Source organism: Abramis brama (genome assembly GCF_963993115.1).
Source record: "Abramis brama genome assembly, chromosome: 2".
NCBI lineage: Eukaryota > Metazoa > Chordata > Actinopteri > Cypriniformes > Leuciscidae > Abramis > Abramis brama.
Genome location: NC_139964.1, coordinates 11,871,313 through 11,897,839, shown reverse-complemented (window position 1 = coordinate 11,897,839; position 26,527 = coordinate 11,871,313). Strand labels below are relative to the sequence as shown.

Here is a 26,527-nt window from a genome sequence, read left to right as displayed (position 1 = left end):
ATATCTGGTCCTGGTCTTTAACTGTAAATTCCTCTCCCACAAGATAACAATAGGACAAAAACTAAAGACAAATTATGATATTTTTCTTTGTTGAAGAATGAAGATGAATGATAGTGATTAACAGGTGAGGCTCATCGAGGTTGATGTCAGACGCAGGAGATGGTGACCTCTGGTGGCAGTTTGAGGGATTGTTAGGGATGGGCGATTACAAACTTTTTTATTTTGATCCGATACTAATACTTTTTCTTACAGTTTTAACAAAACCAGTTATTTCTTAAACTGATATGTGATTTTTCAAAATTATTTTTAGAAAAAAATAATGTATTACACTTAAAGGCATATCACACCAACAAACTCCAGCTAAATGCCAGGGGTGTTTTGGAGCAAACATGAAAAATGTATTGAAAACAAATAAAAGTGATGCAGAAACCCATGTTTTGTCATTAACAATTTTAATATTGATATTTCTTAATGGAATCAATATCAAATAAGTAGCTTGTGAGAATCTCTATATATTAATACTGCAGGATCTATGAGCCCTTAAAGGGATACTTCAGCATTTAGCATTAAGCTTTGTATCAGTAGAAAACCTGTAGTATTTTCAAATTACCGTGCTTCCCTCCCTCATGTCCCCCTGAGACGAGAGATTTATGTACTTATTGTCTGGAAAAAAAAGGATTTTTTGGCCAGAGGCGAGAGACTACAGCCAGTAGTAGGAGCTGTTCTCAACCCGCCCATAGGGGGTGGGATCTCACCCACAGAATGTACACACAGTGTTAGCCGTCTTTTTTTGGAAGCTAAGCTAGCAGGCTCTTGTTCTGTGGAGAAAGCTGAGTAGGAGGGGTTACCATCCTCTTTTTCCCAGACATGTCCGGCCGTCGAGATCGTCCAAAATGTCCGGGATTCAGCTTTTGCTTTCTGGGGTCGCCATTCATTGTTTACATTGCTAAGAAAATTCCCGCTCCTCCGTGAGAGATACGAGACCCGGCGCGTCTCACAGGTGTCGCTCATCATCAGTAATCACGCCACCGGCCTTGGGAGTGGCCTCGTAGGGCAGCGAAGCAAGTGCATTCTGGGAGTTGTTGTCTTTCATCCACATAAGCCAAAAATACATTTTCTGGCTTTTCTTAGTTTAGAAGGCTCCAAATTCAAAAATAATTTCACATTTCTTCTACATAAATGACCCATTTTAAATACACATTCATCTTTCCAGAGGTGAAGAATCCCTTTAAGGTTTGTACAAGCAAATATGGAACAATTACAAATAAAACTGAACATTTAAAGGGAGAGTTACAGGAACACAAAAGACAGAATAACAAAAGCTGATTATATTGAATTATACATTTTCCATTGTGAATGTGCAGAATTATGAATTATTTTGTTCAGTATATCAGAATAAAATGATCAATTATGATTTAAAAGCAGGAAGATGTTGTAAAACGAGAAAGCATAGATTGTTTGCCACAACTGAACATCACTTTAAGTGTTTTGACTTAATTTTAACATGTGTTTAGACAATATCAATTCACCAGCTTTTAACTTTCATTTAATTCCACTGTTACATCATATTTCTTAAACTATACAGAAATTAATCTCTTGTGACTCATCACTGATGATCCCTGTCAATCATCAGTGGCTCCGCCCACAGAGCTCAGGATTGGTTCATTTGTGCGCCGCCTCTCACTGCAGAATCTTCCTGTTGATCTAACCAAACAATAAGATGAAGAAAGACTGACTGAAGTTCATCAACAACATTATAAAACCTTTCACTAGATACATAAAACAATCACACTATACTGAAGAGAGTTTTATTGATTATATTGAGAAGAGCTGCTGGTTCTGACACTTACTGATGGATTCTCATGTTTAGAAAAGCTCTGAGGATCAAGAGTCTTCAGGAGGTCTGCGATCAACGGTCTGTGTGAAAGAGAGCGAGAGATCGGTCATGTGATCATCAGTGATGGAGTATCTGACTTTGACGTCTCACTTACTGTGAGTGTGTCGTACAGGTCAGAGGTCGTGGACTTGAGCTCAAGAGCTGTATACGTGTCTTCATTGGGATCAGAGATCTACAGGAGAGACAGAAGGTCTTACATCACAAAATATCACAATCACAATAATACATATACATTTTTAAAAACATGATCAATGATAAACTTTGGAATATACACAATTTTATGGAAACACTATCAAAAAAGTTCCCTGACAATGTTCAAAGTAAAGGGCTTTTTCATATGTTCGTAATTTTAACAGTAAAAAAACTGTAAAAAAGCAACGGAAAAGACATGTTAATTGCAGAGATACCCTTACTATATACAGTGAAAAACTGCAATAGCTCTCACGGGACATTTCATGTAATTTTTCAATGGATTTTGGAAGTACACTGAAAAAAAAAAAACCTTACCGTTGCATTTACCGTACCTTACCGTAAAAAATACAGTAGCAATTGTTATGTTTTACATCATTGAACAAAATTTTACGGTAAAAAACAGGCAACTGTGGTTTACTAGTGCTTTACTGTAAAAAATACGGCAGTAATATTTTAGGTTTTATGGCATTGAACCATGGTTAAAAAAAAAAAAACGGCCAACTGTGGTTGCCTGTAATTTAAAAATATTGTATCACAAACCAATTTGTCATAAACGTTATTGTTGAGAATTAGCAGAGGTTTAGAAGTTGATGTTTTATTGAAAATAATAAAAACTGAAGTCATCATTATGGAGATCAGTGTTTGCTTTAGTTGGGCTCTTGATCCTTGACTTTCTAACGTCAGATTTTCTTTATGGCATGAAAATCTGAGAGAAAATGTGATCAGGTGTTGTTATTTATTGATGGTGACTTTATCATCATGTAGTGGCCTGATCTCATAAACAGTCTTATCTTTCATTATGTTTATTACTAATATATTTCTCATTTTTGAGTGTAATAGTTCTGTGTCACTACCACATGCGAGCCAGCAGTGACAAATAATTAATCTGAAGAACTTTAAAAACACATGGTGTATAAAAAAGGTTTTGAACTACTGTATGATGTAGACCAACACAGACATCAAGAATCAGCGTATGAATCTCAACAACAGTGATAATAAACAAAATAATCAGATAAAACTCTGAACATCACAAAACATGCTACGAAAAAGCTGCAACAAAAACAACATCAAAAATAAAAGTAGATATAATAATAAAAGAAAACACTAAGGCAATTCAGCATAATTTATACAATGCATGCTGGGAGATATGAGTTTTGATTAAATGCTCCCATCATGCACTGCACTTTTATCATCACTGTTGTTGAGATTCTGAGTGTGTCTGAAAGATACAGTAGTTAAAACCTTTATTTTGCACAATGTTTTAAAATTCTTCAGATTCTCACAACACTGATGGATCACATGCTGTAGAATCATAGAGCAACTACAGTCAATAATGTAAAATTATTTATATGAAAAACGAAAAATGGCGAGATGAGATGATTACTGAATAAATATTTTACTCCATGTTTCATGTAAGTAAAAGCTATATAAAATTAACAAAATAAAATAACATGAATTTCTTCAAAGTTTGGTCTTAATGTGGATTTTATAGTTTCTGCAGTTTTTCTCACTTTGCTTTATCTTAATTTGAGCATATAGCTGAAACTAATTTAAGCCACGACACAGAGATTAGACCATGTTTTTTGACCAGATAAAATATAAATCAATGAGAAATGATTGCACGTGAATGAAGTCATCTCCGATTGGTCATGTATCTTGTACAAAACCCTTAATGGCTTGAGTCATCATAAATTTAACAGTAAATTATAATTAAAAACTTAAGCAGATTGGTTAAATTCACAAAAGAACTTCACGGCCAAGGCCATTCACAACTGCCCACTAAAATCAGGTTTATTTCATAATTTTTTTATATTATAGTACAAACTGGTTACCGCTGGATTGAGAAGGTTTGAATCCTGTCACTTTGTACATTTACAGTCTGAGACACAGATAACGGCTGATCGATTCATTCTCTGCGTTTGTGAAGTCATGTTTAGATGATTTACCTGTTTCACTGTGCGATCTTCAGATTTAACACTCCTTCGTTTCTTTCTGTTATAATGAAAGACATTAGCAGCATATGCATTTATTTTAAAGATTACTAATAATTAAAAACACAAATTAGCCATTTCCTACATTAGACCAAAAGTGAATTTATACAATTATTGCAGTTTTTTATTGAGCTCACATTATAAACAGGATAAAGATGATGATGAAGATGATGATGAAGAATAATCCTCCAGATGCCGCTGTGATCACAATCACAGTCCTACCAGCAACATGATGAACTGAAAGAGGAAGATCATCATGATTAACTCTCCAAACTGATGAATGATGTGAAGATACAGGAGTGTGTTAATAAAAGCTTCACCTGTGACAGTTACAGCGTCTGATCTCTGAGATCCATGTTGATTGTGAGCCTGACAGTAGAAGCGTCCACTCTGTAGTGCACTGAAACTCTGTCCAGATCCAACAGCTGAGGGTTCATTCTCCTTAAACCAGCTGAAGTTCAGAGCAGGAGGGTTTGAGTCACTGATGCAGTTCAGAGTCACTGAATCTCCCTCCACTATTACACCAGATGGACTCATCAACACTGAGACGTTCTTTGGAGGGTCTAAAACAGACAAAAATTAAAGTTCAGTGAATATGATGATGGCTGAGGTGTCTGAGCACCAGGTCCCTGTGTTCGCACAACTGATCTCGCGAGTGGGCCAAGAAGAGGGCGGCCTCCGCGACCTTCGTAAATATGCGGGGTGACAGGGAGGAGTTTGTACTGGTATGCCCGTCCCTCGAACTCAAAGCGTAGGAACGGTCTGCGTCGAGGGAGAATTGAGACATTAAAGTGCACGTCCTTCAGGTCGATCGCTGCGAACCAGTCTTAGGGGCGAACACATTCTGCATTAGCATTTTGATCAGAAGCTTGTGAAGGGCCGATTCAAAACACACACATCCAAGATTTGATGTAACCCACCACTCTTCTTGGGAACAGTGAAGTAGGAGCTGTTAAACCCTGACCTCACAATCTCGCAATCTCCGCATGCAGAACAAGGGGCCTCTACGTTCCCCGCTGTACTGAATCGCATAGTCAAATCTGAACGTCCCAATGAGCCAGCGTGACGGGCGCTAGCCAGGCTCCCAGCGACCGAACCAGCAGGACCAATGGGACCACAGACGCACCCGTGGAGGACAGAGACCCGTCCCGGAGTGGGGTCTGAGTGTTCAGTGCATCACTTACCTGGCTCCACAGTTTGGCAGGGGTGCGTGAGAAGGCATAGCATACAGCTTGATAACTATAACACTGCTTATGATTTATGGGGATTGAAAAAGGTGGTTGTGTACACACACTGCCGACACATTTATGTTCAAACACTGTGTAAAAGTTAATTTTGCATAATAGGTGCCCTTTAAAAACCTTGTTAAAAATCCCAAATACTTCAGAGCACAGACTTAAGTTTGGTATCTTTTTAAAGGGAACACTTCACAGATTATTGTAGAAATATACATATATTTAAGTTTTATATTTTATATAAAATATATATTTTACAAAAAATGTTCAGCTAAAACTTTAAGAAAATTAAAGCTAAATATCTGAACAAATTATGTGACAAATTGTAGGTTGATATAAAAAAAATATAAAAAATAATTCAGTATGATTTTTTTGAGTGCAGTACCAAACTTTTCCACTAGATGACATCCAGACTCCTCTGGTGACCATATAAGGACTCTTCGATTTCCATATATGGATTAAATGATCTTAACTACAGTCTGAACGCTTTCAAATGCTATATAGTTGGTCAAGTTTACTTTAGGTTTAGACTAAGATATTATTGTTATAAATGTATAATGGCAAGTGTCCCACGGGTGTTGGGGAGGGGCCGTCTTAAAAATATTGGTTAAAACATTTTTATAAATCATAAATTCTGAAATGTATTCTTTGTAATGTGTGAAAAGTATTGATATTAAAAGTTCATTATTTGTACCTGATTGTAATTATTATCTTCTTTTTTTTTTTCACAGTGTGATTTTTAGGGAATTGAATACAATTAGGGCCAGTTTGACCTGGACCACACAGACTGTAACCAGAAATCTAAAGTGCATGAGGGTTAAAGAGAGAAAGTCAATCTGCACTCACACATGACATTGAGCTGAACCTCAGGAGAGATGTGAGTGTGTCCGTCTACAGCACAGCTATATCTGCCTGAATCCTCTCTTCTGACTGACTGCAGCAGGAGTTCATTGTTTCTGTCTCTTCTCTCAGTTAATGGCTGTGAGTTTCTGTACCAGATGAATGTTGCTCTGTCAGTCAGAGCGCAGCTGCTTTTACATCTCAGAGTGACTGAATCTCCCTCTGTCACTATCTCAGGAGACTCCACCTGAAGATCTGAACACAACACACACATTATATCTAGTGCTGCTGTCATACACTGATTATTATTCAACATAATGCACAGAAGAAGAGATAAACCTCACCAAACTCATCTGTGACAGTAAGAGTCACTCCTGGATTACCAGTATATCTTCCATCTTTATTAGTGATGATTCTGAAATAGTACATGTGTGAATCCTTCAGTGTCACATGACTCAGTCTGACGGTGCAGTTCTGCTGTTTATCTCCCAGATACTGAAGCCTCTGACTGTATTCAGGGTCCTTAGACAGATCTCGAGGACCTACACGTGTTTTGGTCCAGAACACTTTCATGATCTTATATCCAGTAGGGTATGTATAAGTGCATCTCATTATCACTGTTGAGTCCTTTAGTGCACAGATGTGTGAAGGACTGTAACTCACACTCATATCAGCACTAGAAACCCCTGAAACACAGAATTCATCAAACTGTAAATGTAGTTTTATCTGTTATATTGGGGCATGAAAACATGACAATACTTTATTACTATTAGAAAACAGCGACTCATTACAGGAAATATAAGATAAATGTAAATAAATAATCTCAAGAGAGAAGAGAGAGAAGAGAACTGAAGAGAGAACTGACAGTGGTGAGTGAATGAATACTGTATGCACTGCAAGTACTGTATAGTATTGCACTGAATATTGTATAGTATGGAATGTCTGTATATTCAGCATTTGCATACTGTGAAATACAGTGACCAACTGCAGAAGCCCAAAAGGTTACAGTAAAAAACTGTAAATGAAAAGCATGTTACTGTAAAGTACAGTCAGAAGAGTTGAGCAACTGCAGAATCAAGGTCAGTGAGAGAGATTTATTCTGCTTCAGCTTCACGTCTTCATGTCGGTCCGGCCGGAGAATATCATCTCTGCAGGAGAAGAGAAAAACCCTGAAGCAGATCCAGCCTTGACAACATTCTCCACACCTTCCTCTTCCTCTTCCTCCTCGTTCATCACCTCTTTCACACACTCTTCCTCCTCTTATACACACACTCTTCCTCCTCTTATAGACACACTCTTCCTCCTCTTATACTCACACTCTTCCTCCTCTAACTCACACTCTTCCTCCTCTTATACTCACACTCTTCCTCCTCTTATACTCACACTCTTCCTCCTCTTATATTCACACTCTTCCTCCTCTAACTCACACTCTTCCTCCTCTTATACTCACACTCTTCCTCCTCTTATACTCACACTCTTCCTCCTCTTATACTCACACTCTTCCTCCTCTTATACTCATACTCTTCCTCCTCTAACTCGCACTCTTCCTCCTCTTAAACACACACTCTTCCTCCTCTTATACACACACTCTTCCTCCTCTTATACTCACACTCTTCCTCCTCTTATACTCACACTCTTCCTCCTCTAACTCACACTCTTCCTCCTCTTATACTCACACTCTTCCTCCTCTTATACTCACACTCTTCCTCCTCTAACTCACACTCTTCCTCCTCTTATACTCACACTCTTCCTCCTCTTATACTCACACTCTTCCTCCTCTTATACTCACACTCTTCCTCCTCTTATACTCACACTCTTCCTCCTCTAACTCACACTCTTCCTCCTCTTATACTCACACTCTTCCTCCTCTTATACTCACACTCTTCCTCCTCTTATACTCACACTCTTTCTCTTCTTATACTCATACTCTTCCTCCTCTTATACTCACACTCTTCCTCCTCTAACTCACTCTTCCTCCTCTTATACTCACAATCTTCCTCCTCTTATACTCACACTCTTCCTCTTCTTATACTCATACTCCTCTTACACAAATACTCTTCCTCTTCATATGACAACATTCTCCACACCTTCCTCTTCCTCCTCGTTCATCGCCTCTTTCACACACTCTCCCTCCTCTTATACTCACACTCTTCCTCCTCTTATACTCACACTCTTCCTCATCTTATACTCACACTCTTCCTCCTCTTATACTCACACTCTTCCTCTTCTTATACTCACACTCTTCCTCCTCTTATACTCACACTCTTCCTCCTCTAACTCACACTCTTCCTCCTCTTATACTCACACTCTTCCTCCTCTTATACTCACACTCTTCCTCCTCTTATACTCACACTCTTCCTCCTCTTATACTCACACTCTTCCTCCTCTAACTCGCACTCTTCCTCCTCTTAAACACACACTCTTCCTCCTCTTATACACACACTCTTCCTCCTCTTATACTCACACTCTTCCTCCTCTAACTCACACTCTTCCTCCTCTTATACTCACACTCTTCCTCCTCTTATACTCACACTCTTCCTCCTCTAACTCACACTCTTCCTCCTCTTATACTCACTCTTCCTCCTCTTATACTCACACTCTTCCTCCTCTTATACTCACACTCTTCCTCCTCTAACTCACACTCTTCCTCCTCTTATACTCACACTCTTCCTCCTCTTATACTCACACTCTTCCTCCTCTTATACTCACACTCTTCCTCCTCTTATACTCACACTCTTCCTCCTCTTATACTCACACTCTTCCTCCTCTAACTCACTCTTCCTCCTCTTATACTCCTCTTATACTCACTCTTCCTCCTCTTATACTCACACTCTTCCTCCTCTTATACTCACACTCTTCCCCCTCTTATACTCACACTCTTCCTCCTCTAACTCACTCTTCCTCCTCTTATACTCACACTCTTCCTCCTCTTATACTCACACTCTTCCTCCTCTTATACTCACACTCTTCCTCCTCTTATACTCACACTCTTTCTCTTCTTATACTCATACTCTTCCTCCTCTTATACTCACACTCTTCCTCCTCTAACTCACTCTTCCTCCTCTTATACTCACACTCTTCCTCTTCTTATACTCATACTCCTCTTACACAAATACTCTTCCTCTTCATATGACAACATTCTCCACACCTTCCTCTTCCTCCTCGTTCATCGCCTCTTTCACACACTCTCCCTCCTCTTATACTCACACTCTTCCTCCTCTTATACTCACACTCTTCCTCATCTTATACTCACACTCCTCCTCCTCTTATACTCACACTCTTCCTCTTCTTATACTCACACTCTTCCTCCTCTTATACTCACTCTTCCTCCTCTTATACTCACTCTTCCTCCTCTTATACTCACACTCTTCCTCCTCTTATACTCACACTCTTCCTCCTCTTATACTCACACTCTTCCTCCTCTTATACTCACACTCTTCCTCCTCTTATACTCACACTCTTCCTCCTCTAATACTCACACTCTTCCTCATCTTATACTCATACTCTTCCTCTTCTTATGACAACATTATCCACACCTTCCTCTTCCTCTTCCTCCTCGTTCATCGCCTCTTTCACACACTCTTCCTCTTCTTATACTCACACTCTTCCTCCTCTTATACTCACACTCTTCCTCCTCTTATACTCACTCTTCCTCCTCTTATACTCACACTCTTCCTCCTCTTATACACACACTCTTCCTCCTCTTATACTCACACTCTTCCTCCTCTTACACACACTCTTCCTCCTCTTACACTCACACTCTTCCTCCTCTTATACACACACTCTTCCTCCTCTTATACTCACTCTTCCTCCTCTTATACTCACTCTTCCTCCTCTTATACTCACACTCTTCCTCCTCTAACTCACTCTTCCTCCTCTTATACTCCTCTTATACTCACTCTTCCTCCTCTTATACTCACACTCTTCCTCCTCTTATACACACACTCTTCCTCCTCTTATACTCACACTCTTCCTCCTCTAACTCACTCTTCCTCCTCTTATACTCACACTCTTCCTCCTCTTATACTCACACTCTTCCTCCTCTTATACTCACACTCTTCCTCCTCTTATACTCACACTCTTTCTCTTCTTATACTCATACTCTTCCTCCTCTTATACTCACACTCTTCCTCCTCTAACTCACTCTTCCTCCTCTTATACTCACACTCTTCCTCTTCTTATACTCATACTCCTCTTACACAAATACTCTTCCTCTTCATATGACAACATTCTCCACACCTTCCTCTTCCTCCTCGTTCATCGCCTCTTTCACACACTCTCCCTCCTCTTATACTCACACTCTTCCTCCTCTTATACTCACACTCTTCCTCATCTTATACTCACACTCCTCCTCCTCTTATACTCACACTCTTCCTCTTCTTATACTCACACTCTTCCTCCTCTTATACTCACTCTTCCTCCTCTTATACTCACTCTTCCTCCTCTTATACTCACACTCTTCCTCCTCTTATACTCACACTCTTCCTCCTCTTATACTCACACTCTTCCTCCTCTTATACTCACACTCTTCCTCCTCTTATACTCACACTCTTCCTCCTCTAATACTCACACTCTTCCTCATCTTATACTCATACTCTTCCTCTTCTTATGACAACATTATCCACACCTTCCTCTTCCTCTTCCTCCTCGTTCATCGCCTCTTTCACACACTCTTCCTCTTCTTATACTCACACTCTTCCTCCTCTTATACTCACACTCTTCCTCCTCTTATACTCACTCTTCCTCCTCTTATACTCACACTCTTCCTCCTCTTATACACACACTCTTCCTCCTCTTATACTCACACTCTTCCTCCTCTTACACACACTCTTCCTCCTCTTACACTCACACTCTTCCTCCTCTTATACACACACTCTTCCTCCTCTTATACTCACTCTTCCTCCTCTTATACTCACTCTTCCTCCTCTTATACTCACACTCTTCCTCCTCTAACTCACTCTTCCTCCTCTTATACTCCTCTTATACTCACTCTTCCTCCTCTTATACTCACACTCTTCCTCCTCTTATACTCACACTCTTCCCCCTCTTATACTCACACTCTTCCTCCTCTAACTCACTCTTCCTCCTCTTATACTCACACTCTTCCTCCTCTAACTCACACTCTTCCTCCTCTTATACTCACACTCTTCCTCCTCTAATACTCACACTCTTCCTCATCTTATACTCATACTCTTCCTCTTCTTATGACAACATTATCCACACCTTCCTCTTCCTCTTCCTCCTCGTTCATCGCCTCTTTCACACACTCTTCCTCTTCTTATACTCACACTCTTCCTCCTCTTATACTCACACTCTTCCTCCTCTTATACTCACTCTTCCTCCTCTTATACTCACACTCTTCCTCCTCTTATACTCACACTCTTCCTCCTCTTATACTCACACTCTTCCTCCTCTTATACTCACTCTTCCTCCTCTTATACTCACACTCTTCCTCCTCTTATACACACACTCTTCCTCCTCTTATACTCACACTCTTCCTCCTCTTACACTCACACTCTTCCTCCTCTTACACTCACACTCTTCCTCCTCTTATACACACACTCTTCCTCCTCTTATACTCACACTCTTCCTCCTCTAACTCACACTCTTCCTCCTCTTATACTCACACTCTTCCTCCTCTTATACTCACACTCTTCCTCCTCTTATACTCACACTCTTCCTCCTCTAACTCACACTCTTCCTCCTCTTATACTCACACTCTTCCTCCTCTTATACTCACACTCTTCCTCCTCTTATACTCACACTCTTTCTCTTCTTATACTCATACTCTTCCTCCTCTTATACTCACACTCTTCCTCCTCTAACTCACTCTTCCTCCTCTTATACTCACACTCTTCCTCTTCTTATACTCATACTCCTCTTACACAAATACTCTTCCTCTTCATATGACAACATTCTCCACACCTTCCTCTTCCTCCTCGTTCATCGCCTCTTTCACACACTCTCCCTCCTCTTATACTCACACTCTTCCTCCTCTTATACTCACACTCTTCCTCATCTTATACTCACACTCCTCCTCCTCTTATACTCACACTCTTCCTCTTCTTATACTCACACTCTTCCTCCTCTTATACTCACTCTTCCTCCTCTTATACTCACTCTTCCTCTTCTTATGACAACATTCTCCACACCTTCCTCTTCCATCGCCTCTTTCACACACTCTTCCTCCTCTTATACTCACACTCTTCCTCCTCTTATACTCACACTCTTCCTCCTCTTATACTCACACTCTTCCTCCTCTTATACTCACACTCTTCCTCCTCTAATACTCACACTCTTCCTCATCTTATACTCATACTCTTCCTCTTCTTATGACAACATTATCCACACCTTCCTCTTCCTCTTCCTCCTCGTTCATCGCCTCTTTCACACACTCTTCCTCTTCTTATACTCACACTCTTCCTCCTCTTATACTCACACTCTTCCTCCTTATACTCACTCTTCCTCCTCTTATACTCACACTCTTCCTCCTCTTATACACACACTCTTCCTCCTCTTATACTCACACTCTTCCTCCTCTTACACACACTCTTCCTCCTCTTACACTCACACTCTTCCTCCTCTTATACACACACTCTTCCTCCTCTTATACTCACTCTTCCTCCTCTTATACTCACTCTTCCTCCTCTTATACTCACACTCTTCCTCCTCTAACTCACACTCTTCCTCCTCTTATACACACACTCTTCCTCCTCTAACTCACACTCTTCCTCCTCTTATACTCGCACTCTTCCTCCTCTTATACTCGCACTCTTCCTCCTCTTATACTCACACTCTTCCTCCTCTTATACTCACACTCTTCCTCCTCTTATACTCACACTCTTCCTCCTCTTATACTCACACTCTTCCTCTTCTTATACTCGTACTCTTCCTCCTCTTATACTCACTCTTCCTCCTCTTATACTCACACTCTTCCTCATCTTATACTCACACTCTTCCTCCTCTTATACTCATACTCTTCCTCTTCTTATACTCACACTCCTCTTACACAAATACTCTTCCTCTTCATATGACAACATTCTCCACACCTTCCTCTTCCTCCTCGTTCATCGCCTCTTTCACACACTCTCCCTCCTCTTATACTCACACTCTTCCTCCTCTTATACTCACACTCTTCCTCATCTTATACTCACACTCTTCCTCCTCTTATACTCATACTCTTCCTCTTCTTATACTCACACTCTTCCTCCTCTTATACTCACACTCTTCTTCCTCTTATACTCATACTCCTCTTACACAAATACTCTTCCTCTTCTTATGACAACATTCTCCACACCTTCCTCTTCCATCGCCTCTTTCACACACTCTTCCTCCTCTTATACTCACACTCTTCCTCCTCTTATACTCACACTCTTCCTCCTCTTATACTCACACTCTTCCTCCTCTAATACTCACACTCTTCCTCATCTTATACTCATACTCTTCCTCTTCTTATGACAACATTATCCACACCTTCCTCTTCCTCTTCCTCCTCGTTCATCGCCTCTTTCACACACTCTTCCTCCTCTTATACTCACACTCTTCCTCTTCTCTTCCTCCTCTTATACTCACACTCTTCCTCCTCTTATACTCACTCTTCCTCCTCTTATACTCACACTCTTCCTCCTCTTATACTCACACTCTTCCTCCTCTTATACTCATACTCTTCCTCCTCTTATACTCACACTCTTCCTCTTCTTATACTCGTACTCTTCCTCCTCTTATACTCGCACTCTTCCTCCTCTTATACTCACTCTTCCTCCTCTTATACTCACAATCTTCCTCCTCTTATACTCGCACTCTTCCTCCTCTTATACTCGCACTCTTCCTCCTCTTATACTCACACTCTTCCTCCTCTTATACTCACACTCTTCCTCCTCTTATACTCACACTCTTCCCCCTCTTATACTCAATCTTCCTCCTCTTATACTCGCACTCTTCCTCCTCTTATACTCGCACTCTTCCTCCTCTTATACTCACACTCTTCCTCCTCTTATACTCACACTCTTCCTCCTCTTATACTCACACTCTTTCTCTTCTTATACTCATACTCTTCCTCCTCTTATACTCACACTCTTCCTCCTCTAACTCACTCTTCCTCCTCTTATACTCACAATCTTCCTCCTCTTATACTCACACTCTTCCTCTTCTTATACTCATACTCCTCTTACACAAATACTCTTCCTCTTCATATGACAACATTCTCCACACCTTCCTCTTCCTCCTCGTTCATCGCCTCTTTCACACACTCTCCCTCCTCTTATACTCACACTCTTCCTCCTCTTATACTCACACTCTTCCTCATCTTATACTCACACTCTTCCTCCTCTTATACTCATACTCTTCCTCTTCTTATACTCACACTCTTCCTCCTCTTATACTCACACTCTTCTTCCTCTTATACTCATACTCCTCTTACACAAATACTTTTCCTCTTCTTATGACAACATTCTCCACACCTTCCTCTTCCATCGCCTCTTTCACACACTCTTCCTCCTCTTATACTCACACTCTTCCTCCTCTTATACTCACACTCTTCCTCCTCTTATACTCACACTCTTCCTCCTCTTATACTCACACTCTTCCTCCTCTAATACTCACACTCTTCCTCATCTTATACTCATACTCTTCCTCTTCTTATGACAACATTATCCACACCTTCCTCTTCCTCCTCGTTCATCGCCTCTTTCACACACTCTTCCTCCTCTTATACTCACACTCTTCCTCTTCTCTTCCTCCTCTTATACTCACACTCTTCCTCTTCTCTTCCTCCTCTTATACTCACACTCTTCCTCCTCTTATACTCACACTCTTCCTCCTCTTATACTCACACTCTTCCTCCTCTTATACTCACACTCTTCCTCCTCTTATACACACACTCTTCCTCCTCTTATACTCATACTCTTCCTCCTCTTATACTCATACTCTTCCTCCTCTAATCTTCAATGCAACATTTTGAGTCAATTTAGGCACTTTAAACTGTCTTGTAATTTGTACAGTTGGTTTCCTCTCATCATTAGAAATAAGTCTGAACAATTGTGAGTCGTTGGGTGTAAACGATGACAACTGTGTTGTACTTGTGTTTAACTTTAGCCTGCCCGTGTTTAGTGTTTTGAAACATAAGTGCATCACAGTGCAAAATGTGTTTTAGTGAGTGAGAATGTGTTTTGAGTTTTGCAAAAAGAGTGCAATGAGATTGAGATTTGCAAACAGTGTTTTAACGACCTGAACTTGTTTAATGTTTTACAGAAAGAGTGATTTATTCGACAAATTGGTTTAGGTTATTGAGAATTAGGTTCAGAGAAGTGGGTTTAGTGTTTTAGCAATTCAGAAAAACTGTAAATCCTGGAATATGACTAAATAAATATTTAACATATACACATTCACTTCCGAGAACAAGAGCAAAATATATTCACGATCTAGTGCAAAAGCAGGGCTGTGAACCGTCACACTTAGTGATCCAATGCCGGATACTCTTATAGGTTACTCCCTTGGATCACGGCTGAACGCGTCTTCTCCACACTCACTTACAAACAAAATTTTTTCGCCTATCGTGCGTCTACTCTACACCCGTACCGCTAAAAAGACGGATTATATCCAAGACTTAAGCCATAAATTAGTATTAATATTGATAGCATCACTGGTAGCGTCGTTGCTAACTTAACGTTACTGTCCATCTGTTAAAATGGCGAATATATCAGATGTAAGTAGTCTACCTTTTGGCGCAGGTGAAGAGCACTTCACTTCACGCACTTCAGTCTGAGCTGGAAGCTGTTGAGAAACAGATCCACGACCTTTTAGTGAGACAGGCCGAGCTGATAGACCGGCGTTTGGCTCTTGAAACATCACGCGCCGATGCACACAAATCAGTGATTAGCGTTACTAACCCGCTGACTCCGACCTCGTCTACTCCGTGCGTTTCTCAACATCGGTCCCGAGCATCGAGGTCGCGATCAACCATGGTCTCGTTCACTCCGGCTCCAACATGCCACCACGAAGCCTGGATGGTTCCGCAGCGGAAGACGCGAGTCAGGTCTAGGCCAAGAAAACTCTCTCCGACCCTCCCGGTTTTTGAGATATCCACCCAAAACCGCTTCTCCCCTCTTCGCGAAACTGAACGCGATGCTGTGATCATCGGCGATTCCATCGTTCGGCACGTACACGCTACGTTAGGTAAAAGTAAGGTGCATAGTCACTGCTTTCCTGCTGCTCGTGTTTCTGAAATCGCTGCTCGCATTCCCGAGATTCTGAACGGTGACGAGCGCGTCGGAACTGTGGTCCTGCACGCGGGAGTGAACGACATCAGGCTGCGCCAGACAGAGGTTCTGAAGAAAGACTTCAGGAATCTGATCGATACGGTACGCAGCACATCGCCTGAAATAACGATCATTGTGTCAGGACCACTTCCCACGTACCGACTAGGTCATGAAAAGTTTAGTAGATTATTCGCGCTAAATGAATGGTTAATGTAAACCAACCAGAAACTGCTCTTTGTAAATAATTGGAATCTGTTTTGGGAGCGTCCTAGGCTCTTCCGTGCTGATGGCTTACACCCAAGCAGATTCGGATCGGATCTTCTGTCGGATAACATCTCCAAAATGTTAAATACCTTTTGACTAGTAACCAAAAGTCCAAATCATAGTCCCTGCTGCACTAATTTAACTGATATAAATACTAGTGTTGAACATTGCATAGAAACTGTGTCTATTCCTCGTTTAGTGAGATCAAATAATAAATCTACTGCAGGATCTAGGAAAAATCTAATTGTTATTAAACCAGAAAATGTTGCTATTAGTAGCTAGGTCTTCTAAACATTAGATCACTCACACCTAAGGCAGTTATTGTAAATGAAATAGTCACAGATAATAGCTTCGATGTACTTTGCCTTACTGAAACCTGGCTTAAACCAAATGATTATTTCGGTCTAAATGAGTCTACTCCGTCAGGATACTGTTATAAACATGAGCCCCGTCTGATTGGTCGTGGCGGCGGTGTTGCAACAATCTATATGTGACCCCTAGGGGGCCTTTTTAAATCAATCACAAGTGGATAACCAACAATCTAAATTTTAGATGTTTACAAGCAGGCTATCCCAATGAAGGGAAATGAAAGGAGAGAGAGGGACTGGAGTATTATAAAAATATAAACAGTTTATTTTATTTTTCTCAAGTAGGACATACACATGAAAAACAGACCTTAGGCCTCTGGGCAACAAATTCATGAACGGGGACAACAAAGTGCAAAATCAAGGTGTTTGAATAAATAGCACTCAATAAAAATTCAGCAAGACTCAAACACAGAATAAATAGGGCACATCACAAATCACATGCACAAAAAAAATAGTTTACACTCAGCAAACAAGTGGACACACAATACAATTGTTACCCCCCCAGGATATTGCACCAACCCAATGGCCTAAGATACAAACATTAGATACACAAACATGAAACATACAACAACGCACACAAGGGAGAGACTGATGGACAACCCAGTGGGCCTCCCTCACACACACACACACACACGCACACACACACACACACACACACACACACACACACACGTGCACGCGCACGCACAACTAGATACTAAAAACAAAGCACAGGAAAAACAGTGGCCAAGATGGCATGTGATGGTCCTCCTGCAAAGAAAACAGTTACAATACCATACAAGTAATTATACAGGTCAAATCAAAGCTATGCTTAGTTTGTAGCTTGTGCATCAATGGGCTAAAAGTTACTTAAAACATAAAAGGTCTTCAATTAAATACAAGCAGTCGGAACAGGGCAAGGTGCTAAAGTAGCCTACTTTACCAACCTGTATGAATGCTGAATACAGACCGCAGCGTCGAGCCACGAGCTTGTTTAGTTGTAATATTGTAGCAATCGCTTTATTCCGTCTGGTTTTTACTCGTACATTCCCAGGCCAAACTATAATACAGACATGGCGAGTCAACATGACAACATACATATGAACAAGCGTTCCGTGATGAAAATGTACATACGTGAGGGAGAAAGGAAGCCAGTGAACTTACATTCTCAGCACAACAAACAGCACTCAGCAAACTTTGTAGTGGTCACTCTAAACCCGTAACTAATATAAACAGAACACGAATCACTGAGAGTTCATTACGGCCAGTGCCTAAAGAAAAAAAACTGAACGCTGCTCACGAGTAAAAGCAGAGAACTTACATTTTCGTTGAAACGAGCAGACACAATTCATAGCCAGTGAGGGCTCGTAAAGACAGGAAGCTGGATGTAACCACGGCACTGAATAACCGCACAAACGCCAGATCACGCTACAAAACAATGCAATAGTCTGAATCAAAATCAGATCCATGCCAACCATGTTTTCACAAGGAGGCTAAAATACATTTAAGCATGAACTCACATCAACTCGTACAACCAACCAAGAGTCCAAGGAACCAAGAGTCTGTAGCAAAACAGTAATGAGAGAGACCGCCAGCTTGCTGGATTTAAAGGTGCAGCGCCAAATGATCACCACCTGATTCAATCAAGGAACAATTCCCACTGCCTACGTCCTACCCGCTACATATAGAGATATTCTCAATGTTACTCAGAAAACGGGCTATAAGTTTATTTCGTTTGAAGTACTTGTTCTAAATGTTACGCTCTTAGATGTTCGAAAAACATCCATATTATCTCTAGCCTTGGCTACCATATATAGACCGCCTGGGCCTTACGCTGATTTCCTAAAAGAGTTTGCAGATTTTCTCACAGATCTATTAGTTAATGTCGATAAAGCATTAATTGTTGGAGATTTTAACATACACGCAGATAATCCAAATGATGCGTTAGGGGCTGTGTTTACAGATTTATTAAACTCCTTTGGGGTCAAGCAAAACGTTACCGGACCAACTCATCGTTTTAATCATACACTCGATTTAATTATATCACATGGAACCGATCCAACCGATATAGATATTCCACAAAGTGACGATGTCACTGACCATTACATGGTAACTTGCATATTACGTACTCCTGTAATATATCATGTTGCGCCACGTTAGCGATCAGGCAGAACAATCCTTCCATCCACCATAGATAATTTTTCAAATTGCTTATCTGATCTGTCTCAGCTGCTCAGTGAACCCAAACAAACAGATGAACTTGAGGAATTAACTAGCACTATGAGCACCATTCTCTCTGGAACATTGGATGTTGTTGCACCCATTAGATTAAAAAAGGTCAGAGAGAAAAGTAAAGCACCATGGTACAATAATACTACGCATGTTCTAAAGAGAGAAACCCGTAATTTGGAGCGTAAATGGAAACAAACTAATTTATAGGTCTTTAGAATCGCGTGGAAAGACAGTATGTCACGTTATAAAAAGGCCCTAAAAGTAGCCAGGGCCGAGCACCTCCGCAAACTAATAGAAAACAACCAAAACAATCCTAGGTTTTTATTTAGCACCGTGGCTAGACTAACAAATAAACAGATGTCACCCGAACAAAATATCCCGTTACAGTTTAGTAGTAATGATTTCATGAACTTCTTCACTGAGAAAATAGAAAGCATCAGAACCACAATTGTAAACGTTCAATCCTCAATCGCGCCTTATAATTCAGCCTCAATTATCACCCCGCAAGAACAATTACAGTGCTTTACAACTATAGAACAAAAAGAGTTAAATAAACTTATCACTTCATCTAAAACAACAACATGTTTATTAGATCCTATACCAACTAAACTACTGAAGGAAGTGTTACCTGTAGTGGAAGAGCCTATCCTCAATATTATTAACTCATCTTTATCTTTAGGTCATGTTCCAAGAACATTTAAACTGGCAGTTATAAAACCTCTCATTAAGAAACCACAATTTGACCCACATAATCTAGCAAATTATAGACCTATTTCAAATCTACCTTTTATGTCTAAAATACTAGAAAAAGTTGTGTCCGCTCAACTGGGCTCTTTCTTGCAAGAAAATGACATCTATGAAAAGTTTCAGTCTGGATTCAGACCGCATCATAGCACTGAAACTGCGCTCGTTAAAATCACAAATGATTTACTTTTAGCTTCTGACCAAGGCTGTATCTCAATATTAGTTTTACTTGATCTAAGTGCTGCGTTCGATACTATAGATCACACAATACTCTTAGATCGACTAAAAAATTATACTGGTGTTCAAGGACAAGCATTAAGCTGGTTTAGATCATACTTATCTGACCGCTACCATTTTGTCTATTTAAATGGAGAAAAATCGATCATAATTCCAGTATACTATGGAGTGCCGCAGGGATCTGTGTTGGGCCCTCTGTTATTCTCAATATATATGCTGCCACTTGGAAATATTATAAGGAAACATGGAATTAGTTTCCATTGTTATGCTGATGACACTCAAATCTATATTTCATCACGGCCGGATGAAAACGCTAAATTATCCAAATTGACAGAGTGTGTTAAAGATATAAAAGATTGGATGACGCGCAATTTTCTTTTATTAAATCCAGACAAGACAGAGGTACTAATCATCGGTTCAAAAAACCGCCCACAAAACCTCTCACAATACAACTTTAACATAGTAGGATGTCCTGTTACTTTATCCTCTACAGTAAAAGACCTAGGTGTTATACTAGACTGCAACCTGTCTTTTGAAAATCATATTTCATATGTTACAAGAACAGCCTTTTTCCACCTTAGAAACATTGCTAAGCTACGTAACATGCTATCAGTTTCTGATGCAGAAAAGTTAGTTCATGCATTCATGACCTCGAGACTAGATTACTGTAATGCTTTATTAGCCGGTTGTCCTGCATCCTCAATAAACAAGCTACAGTTAGTCCAAAATGCCGCCGCTAGAGTTCTTACTAGATCAAGAAAATATGATCATATAACACCAATTTTATCATCACTACATTGGTTACCTATAAAGTTCCGTATTAATTATAAGGTATTGCTACTGACTTATAAAGCCCTAAACGGCTTAGCTCCAGTCTATTTAACGGATCTTCTTTCGCCCTATAATCCATCGCACTCTTTAAGATCACTAAATTTGAGGCTTTTGGTCATACCTAGGATATCCAGATCAACCAAAGGAGGGAGAGCATTTTCACATTTAGCTCCAAAACTCTGGAATAGTCTTCCTGATACTGTTCGTTGCTCAGACTCGCTCTCCCAGTTTAAAACTAGATTAAAGACACATCTCTTCAGCCAGGCATTCATATAATACTTTTAATCTTACAGTTAAATCCGACCTCTAGTTCATAAACGCCAGAGGAGAACTGGCCCCCGACTGAGCCTGGGTTCTCCGAAGGTTTTTTTTTTTTTTTTCTCCATTAGGTCACCTGATGGAGTTTTTCGGTTCCTTGCCACTGTTGCCTTTGGCTTGCTCAGTTGGGGATATTTGTGGATATTTAATTTAATTAATCAATCAACAATACTATTGATCAGCATTACCAAACGTGGACGTTTTCCACTAGAAACAAACACTGATGTATTGTTTTAATTTAATACTGTGACGCTGCTTTGATACAATCTATGTTGTGAAAAGCGCTATATAAATAAACTTGACTTGACTTGACACTTTCAGCCTGAGACTATAATCCACACGTTTCACACACTCTCACGCCACACACACATTTTCTCACGCAGAGAAAAAAAAAAAATAATAATAAAAAAAAAATAAAAAAAATAATCGCACTGACACTGACCAGAGGTGTATAGTCCAGGGGTCAGAAAGTAGAAGTCCTGCCATATGTTTATTCCACCCATGAACTCAGCAGCTGATTCTCCTGCTGAATTAGCAAATCCAGGTGATTGGAACAAAATACTGAGGAGGACTTTTACTTTCTGAACCTGGACTTTCCACCTCTGACACCAACAGACAAGACAGAGCTGGTTACTTTTGATATGAAACAAATTCTCAGCCCTCAGATTCTGTCAATTTTATTTCGAAATTAAAACAATAAATAACGTTTTGGCGTTGTAAATGTGACGTGTAAATATAAAGTGGCAGATCGCTGTAGCGCCTCAGTAGTGGTATAGATTCAAATACTTGTATATTGTTATTCATATGTTTTATTATTATGTATTGTTGGTAACCATTTACCAAGTAGGCTATAGATGTTTATGTTAACATCACTTAAACCTGCGTGTACTGGCGAGTAGGCTTGGGTATCGAGTATCGAGTATCGATTGGAACCGGGACTAGCTTTGCGATTTTCCCGGAATCGTTCAAAAGTTTAAATTTCGATTCCTAGTTTCGATTCCCAGTCTGCCGACCGGAAGAAGACACCGCTGTTAGGGGCTGTTTACACCTGGTCACTTCATGCGTTTTCTCAGATTGGATAGCTATCTGATTAATCAAAACGATTCCATTTACACCTGGTCACATAAATGTGTTTTTGCGAAACGGATTTAAATCCGATCTTCAATTCCCGCGCTATATGCAGATTGTGCACGTCACTGAAAGCAACAGATATGAGCTGCATTTTATTGATCATCAGCTAATTTCAAAATCAAAGACCGCAATAAGAGAGAGTGACAACAGCCCTGGTAAGATCATTTCTTTCTTTACTTTTAATGATGATGATTATGTGTTAAGCGTCTGCGACTTACTTTCACTTTACTTTGCGATAGTTTGCACGTTGGCTTAATGAACAGATGCTCAGCTTCTCATCTGCGGTGACGCGCGTGTTCCAGTATCGTCGTATCTGGCTATTACATTACATAGCCTATAACACGCTCTCACACGTTTATTTATTTATTTTTTTGCATTTTTGGGAGGAGGACAATTTACATATGTGGTTTCAACAACCAGATGCATTTACACTTGTCCAGTTTCGTCTGGAATGCGGCCCAGGCCACCTCCTGAAGTGGTTTGAGCGATCGGATTCATTTTACTCACGTTCCCCTATTAACTCACAGTGCCTCATAAAATGTATTCAGAGCAAACAACCCTGACGTTAAACCTTAAAAACGTACTTATATGATGTTTTCTTATTCTTCGGTATCTTGCAAGTTACAACCATATTCTCTCGTCCTCTGCTCGTTCGTTTGAAAACTGCGCGCGATGCCGGCGAACGTAAAATAAATAAATAAATAAATGATGAAAACACATTTACACATGAGTGTAAACAACCTTATTTAGCCTATTTTACCTGATAGCCCATTTAGGTCAGACTATTTCCTTCAGAAAGACCGTTGGTTAGCTAGCTCATTTAAAATATCCTAAAAAAATTGTTTAAAATAGATTTGATATTTATATTGTACTGTAGTTGAAAACAGCCCTGTGAGAAATTCATAGTAAAGTTCATAAAAAGTAAAAAATTCATAGAATTAAAATTGATCTAAACTTTTTTGACCCTACCTCTTAAAAGAATCGGAATCGAGAATCGTTAAGAACCGGAATCGAAACAAGGAATTGGAATCGGAATCGGAATCGTTCAAATTCAAACGATACCCAACCCTACTGGCGAGTGACACTAGGGGGCAGTGGTGAGCCACAGGGCATTTCACTTTTTGACATGGAGTCACACTGCCAGCTACTTTGGCCCTGTCCCAAATGGCACACTCCGGACTTAAGGACTTCCTCAGAGTCCACACTTTGGTGACGTCATGTAGTGCAGATCTATAATATAATATAATATACCTATTTATTGTTGTCTTTATTTAATTTTCAGATTGTACAGCGTGTGACAGAAATAAAAATGATATGTGCCACCAGAAAACACAGCCTCTTCTGTGTGTGCAACACCTCATACATAATATCGATCAATCAGTGTTTTTCAGCTGCAGAAAGAAGTCAATAAAACAGCTGGAGAACAAGAATATCACATTACGTTACATAACGCTGGAGAAGCATAACATTACATTTACCCTAGGAAAGCCAATTAATGACCATAGCACGTTAATTGGCTAGAAATATAGAGGCCATTTGCTAAATATGTGCACTATATTAGCCTACATATTTATTAAATTTTTACCTATATCACTATGATATTATAATGTTGTTATTATAATAAAAACACATTATATTTAATTAGAGTTATTATTTTTAATCTTTAATAATAATAGCTGACAGGGCTCTGTATGATTACAGCAATGTGTGAGATTATTTTTTTCTTGAGAAAAATTTACATGTATCTTCTGTACCTAATATTATCCAAATTAGGGGTGGGCGGTATGACCAAAATTCTGTTTCACGGTATGACTAATTTTATTTCACGGTAACAATATATTTCACGATATAGTTATTTATATATTATTCTCAAAAAATCGACAAAAAGGGCTTTGTATAATAAATAAACCCAAATACTTTAGAAATGAAAAGTAGGCTACTTCACTTTGTTTGAATTTTCTTTTTCTTTTATTTGGTAAATTATTTCTTTGGTAAATGATTTTTTATAGCTAAATATAGTAAACAAAACACTCTCATCAACTTTTAGATGAACTGCCCCCATATGGTTGATATTAAATACAACTCAAAGCAATTCAACTTTAAATAAAGTGTTTCTGAATCATTTTTCAATCTCATGTTATTGCTTTACTTCATCAATCAGTTTATAATATCTGAATATTTTATATTGAACTGTTCAATTCATAATAAATTAGCTTGTTTTGTTATTTTTGCGATATCTGGCAACCCGTCACCTTAAACAAGAGATGTTCAGCAGTGTCAAGTTCATAAGTGACTAGGAGAACAGCAGTATGAAACAATAGCCTCACACTAACACGGTAACATAATGAGGGTCCTTACATACAAACCGAAGCATTGAGAACTTTGTAAGTGTACAGACAGTTTAATAAGAATATACTTTATAAAGACAGTACATTACGCGTTTACATCCAGGATCCATCTTGGAAAACAGTCTCGACTAATCGAGCCACGAACTCCGTCGATAGGATAGCTGGTCGATAGGAGTTACGTTTGTGAAATCTAACGTAGCACGCCGTTCGTGGCTCGATTAGTCGAGACTGTTTTCCAAGATGGATCCTGGATGTAAACGCGTAATGTACTGTCTTTATAAAGTATCTTCTTATTAAACTGTCTGTACACTTACAAAGTTCTCAATGCTTCGGTTTGTATGTAAGGACCCTCATTATGCTACCGTGTTAGTGTGAGGCTATTTTGAGCCTTGTTAGTGGTATTAACTAGCGATTTAATTTTACTTACTCTATGCCCCATATACTACTGCTATGAGCTATACTGTTTTTAAAGATAAAACTCTATACATTCGATTTTCATGAAAACGCATCGCAGGGAACGATCGACTCGGTAACCATGTGTTAAATACCCCTAGGTTCATTTTTCACTGGAATTGTCCTTTAACAAATCTCATTGTCTCATGCATGCGAGTTAACCACGCCCACTTATATCACAGAATAAAAAAATCTGTTATGGTTGACCTTTTCTACCGTGGTAACGATATATACCGTCATACCGCCCAGCCCTAATCCAAATTAATTGATATTGAATCAAGATCGGAATCAAATCACAATAATTGAATTCGTGATAGAGATGGAAAGAATTGAAATCATGAAATTTGTGTCAAGCAATAATAATAATTAAATAAAACAGTAGCCTACCAGTCATTGTACCATGTAAACATTTTAAGATGTTGTCACCAAATTTCTAAAATTCTTCTGTTATTTTAAATAATACAATTCTGATGTTTTGACAATCACAATAAACTTATTGTGATGCAAGTTTTTTTCTTTTCTTTTTTACACCCCATCAATCCCCCTTCCATAATTCTCCCTTTAAACTAAACTCAGAAGTTGGCAGCCCTGTCCTACAGTGATCTTTTGATGAGCTTTGATGGAGGGTGTTGCAGAAAAGCAGAAGTAAATGTACAGAGACAGAGGAGTGAAGAGAGAACCACAAACAACATGATGCACTCTCAAATAATGAAATATATGACAAATAAGACGAATAAAATAATCAAAGTTGATTTATTAAAAACCCAATGACATCAAAATATTAGTTTTGTGGCTTTTAGTTCTTATCTATCAGCTCAGAGCTCATTTATGCTAGTGAATGATAAATATTTAACACATTCACTTCCGAGAACATGAGCCAAACATATTCATGATCTGCTGCTACAGTGACTTTTGTCCAATCAAATGCTCTGAACATTGAGAAATTCCCTCCCCCTAAACCATGTGACACTGATTAGCAAGTAGCAAAAGACTATTGGACATTTCTAAAAGGAGCGTTTGACATGTTCAACACAAACTTCCTGTTTCAGAGAGAAATATGTGAGAACAGGACAGAAGAAAGTGCAGATCAGCCGCTCATGAGGCCTTAAATAAAACATCAGAGTGTTTCTAATGTGAATGTAAGAGAGACTCACCGTGAATCATGAGCAGAAAGAAGATCAGAGGAAGAGGAGGAGCCATTCTGACCCACA

At 39.5% G+C, this 26,527-nt stretch overlaps 1 protein-coding gene across 3 annotated transcripts; it reads right to left on the bottom strand.

Moving 5' to 3' along the window:
* Positions 1-1,850: 1,850 nt before the first annotated feature.
* Positions 1,851-26,527, bottom strand: LOC311077668 (B-cell receptor CD22-like). 3 transcript variants are annotated; one of them, XM_084106255.1, is made up of 8 exons: positions 26,471-26,527; positions 6,500-6,841; positions 6,162-6,410; positions 4,401-4,643; positions 4,218-4,317; positions 4,036-4,081; positions 1,992-2,069; positions 1,851-1,917 (listed from the first exon to the last, which is right to left on the bottom strand). In XM_084106255.1, the coding sequence occupies exons 1-8, from the start codon at positions 26,514-26,516 to the stop codon at positions 1,885-1,887; spliced, it is 1,137 nt and encodes a 378-aa protein (XP_083962381.1). In that variant the 5' UTR covers positions 26,517-26,527; the 3' UTR covers positions 1,851-1,884. The 3 variants fall into 3 exon arrangements, with proteins under 3 accessions (XP_083962381.1, XP_083962379.1, XP_083962380.1); XM_084106253.1 differs by having other exon boundaries at positions 1,863-2,069; XM_084106254.1 differs by having other exon boundaries at positions 1,865-2,069; positions 6,162-6,413; positions 6,512-6,841.